General features: G+C 29.8%; 1 protein-coding gene across 1 annotated transcript in view; it reads right to left on the minus strand.

Moving 5' to 3' along the window:
- Window positions 1-1906: 1906 nt before the first annotated feature.
- LOC108690316 (BRCA2-interacting transcriptional repressor EMSY) overlaps window positions 1907-3497 on the minus strand; it is a 7345-nt gene continuing 5754 nt past the window's right edge. Inside the window, exons 8-12 of the mRNA XM_018197544.1 lie at window positions 3207-3320; window positions 2930-3109; window positions 2585-2859; window positions 2370-2479; window positions 1907-2247 (exon numbers count right to left, since the gene is read on the minus strand). Coding sequence (XP_018053033.1) covers window positions 2054-2247; window positions 2370-2479; window positions 2585-2859; window positions 2930-3109; window positions 3207-3320 — 873 coding nt within the window. The 3' untranslated portion in view covers window positions 1907-2053. The remainder of the gene's footprint in view (window positions 2248-2369; window positions 2480-2584; window positions 2860-2929; window positions 3110-3206; window positions 3321-3497) is intronic.

The raw sequence follows: 3497 nt of genomic DNA on the forward strand, positions 1-3497 counted from the left end.
GTATATGTACATAGTTTGCACTAGTATTATCATATATACAAAACAGAGTATCTCTGATTTATTGCATCAATTTTCATCTAAATTTTATTCCTAAATGAGAGTATTGCCATTGAGTGGATACTGTACGTGCGTTTTTTAAAATAATCTTTTACATACAATATTACTAGATAATAAAGCTTTACATCGAAATTATTAAAATAAGATTCGTCTAAGTTAAAAATGATGAAAAATAATTTTTAAAATACTAATTAATCCTTTGCCTTACGATTTTGATCACATTTCATTATTAGGGATGAAGTTGTTCGCGCTAGAACAATAAGTGTCTGGCAATACTTATATCTCCTTTTGCCGACCTGGAAGCCAATAATACTGTGTAAAAAGCTTTCAAACATTGTCTTATAAAAAAAATATCAAATATTCAATAACAATATAATATAAAATTACTTACTTTTTTACACATATATATTTTGCATAAATTTTATAATATAAAACAGAAAATAATATAATAAGAATAATATAATAAAGAAGAAATAATTGCTTGTAGATATGATTTTTTTTTATTTTGTAAACAGTTTGCTTGGCAGTCTCATAACAATTTTATCATGAATTCTACTCGTATTTTTTTCTTATATTTATATAATGTTCGTACTACGAATCTCACTCAATATAAGGCAAAGGATTAAATTATTCGCTTTAATTTTTCTTTAAGTTCATTCTGGTAAAGAATGCGTTGTAAAATTTTTTCCGATTGCTATATTTCTAGATTTTTTGGCGCGAAGTTACTGCCATCTTTTGATACGAAAAATCTGAGACACTCACAATCAGTACATGCCGAGTATACTTCATTGAGAAATGTAATTATCTCAATTTACATATCAATAAAGATTAGCTGCTTACAAATTCGTACAATAAGAATGTAGGCGAAAGTATTTTGCAACTTGGCGAAAATACTGCATAAAATACAGTAAAGTCTAAGTACTCTAAGTAATAGAGTACATCAGTATTGCAATTCGAAGGGCAGTGTTATTTCACTTACAAAAAATATAGCCTTTTCCTGTTACTCTCTTAGATGAGAGTAAAGTTGCTCTATATGAGCAAGTTTTATTAAAAAATAGCAAAAAACGATACTTCTCTCTTTCGCTATCAATAACTAATACTATCATAAACTTTTATTAACATTCGCAATTTATTAATAGTGATAGGGTGGAAGAAAGTATGTTATATATCCACCCAACATCTTTCTCAGAACAGTCTGAGATATTTAGTACATTTACAAAATATTTACAATGCTGCTGCGATAGTAGTATGAGCAAGTGACAGATTCACAAAACCAAACTTCTAATACTTAACATCATAATATCACATTTACAAAAATGTCTTACATATTTACAAACAGAAGTACAAAATGATTTTTCAGTGTGTATATAATTTGACACATCCAGTTATCTCTCCTTTCGCTATGTAACATGTAAAATTCAATAATTGCATTGATTCAATAATTTGATAATTTTTAAAACTGAACAGTCAAATTTGTTAAATAGTAGATAAATTCTAAAAGCTGATGAAGAAATAATTTACATTGCAAACTGGGATTATGATAGATAAATGAACAAACGCGCATGGTTCTTTACAAAAGTATAAATTAATGGCAGATTGTATAATTTGGCACTTATATACAGTACTAATATCAATCAATATGTTCAAACATCGGAATCTTAACAAATGATAATTATCTTATTCATTTTGTACACGTAATAATCGCAAATGAAAAGATCATTTCAATCCTTTCGAGATCGTCAAAATCTTCCGAAAAGCAACAAATGTTGAACATAGCATATGTATATAAATCTTGTTAAAATAGACGTATGCGTGCGCAAGCGCGTGTTTTGTGTGTTTGTGTGTGTGTGTGTGTGTGTGTGTACATATAAATAGAAACATATACACATATATACTTATACATGATAAATATGTCAGTACGCTTTCAAAACGAAAGTATCAGCCTTGCCGTCGTGTAATTATAATTACGACACGCATAACGCGAGATCTTTAGTTGTTACGAATTGTCATGCTCATCCATCTGATTTACGGTCACCATTGATCTCGACGACTTGTCTAAATCGTTATTCTCATCGTTATCCACTAGATACTGGAAGCTCTGCAAATTTTTATTTGTCGATTCTAACATCGCGTTAAACATATCAACATTTTCGTCACATTTTTCTATTCGAACATCATCTTCAATATCATCTGTAATTGAATATACTTTTCACATTTCATTGTTTTAAAGACGCATCTCATCTCTGATTAAAATTAAATTTAATTAAAAAAAAATATATATATATATATTTTCTTTTACTTGTGCAACATACCATGTACTTGCTTTGGCCTGACCAGTATTTCCTTGCTTCCCAACGATTTTGAAGATTCTAGCAGATTCGTATCCTGAGAATTTATACTCACTTTAACATCGTTATTTTTCCTACAAGAGAAAAGAAGCATTAATCAAAACATTCAATAAATCCTTAAGATTTTTTTTTATCAAGAATTTGTTGTCATAATATATATAATATATATAATAAAATACCTATGCTCGATATTATTACTATTACTCTGAACTGATCTGTGCTGTGTTTCTTCCGATATGGAAGTAATCATGGAATCTGTTTTTAGAGATGACTCTCGATCGATCGTATTTTTATCATTATTGCATTCTTCCTTTGGCAAGCACGCATTTATATCCTGTATCAAAGTCTTGGCCTCAACATTACAAATGGCAGATGAATCAAAAAGCTGCGAGAGAACTTTGTTTTCCTGAACGTCATGCCGAAAACGCGTGACTGACACAACCGTTTTTCCAGACTGTAAAATATAATTAGGTGCATAGAGATTGGACTAAACAGGACAATAGCGATAAGGAATAATAAATTACCTTTATGTTCGTTTTGACAGATTCTGCATTCTGTGGCGAGTTTACAGTTGGCAGCATAGTCTTCGTTTGATCTCCATTATTCAGAGAAATATGATGGGGTTGAACGTTGATCGAGTTTGCATTATGTTGGCTCGTAACGCATAGATTCTTTCCTTCCATTATTACTTTCCCTAGCACTTCCTAAAATGGTCAGTAAAGCAATCAATATAATGAATCTATTCAACTTTTACTTTTGTTCTTTGATTTATCTTTATGTTCTTGATATTTATTAGAATACCTTGCCTGCATGTGATAGTGTTACGGATTTTGCCTTCTGGATAACGATTACGTTAGCTTTATTTAATTTAGTGTTATAATGAGGCATATTTATAACTTTCTTAGGAAAAATACCCTAAAATAAATAATGTACATATATTTTATAGCAATATAATATATACTGTTGATAAAACGTGTGTTTCTATATTATTCTTCTGTTGCAGCAATTTTAATATAAAATTAAACAGAACTGATTCTCTCTCTCTCTCTCTCTCTCTCTCTCTCTCTCTCTCTCTCTCTCTCTCTCTCTCTC

The sequence above is a fragment of the Atta colombica genome, unplaced genomic scaffold (assembly GCF_001594045.1).
Source record: "Atta colombica isolate Treedump-2 unplaced genomic scaffold, Acol1.0 scaffold311, whole genome shotgun sequence".
Taxonomy (NCBI): Eukaryota; Metazoa; Arthropoda; class Insecta; order Hymenoptera; family Formicidae; genus Atta; species Atta colombica.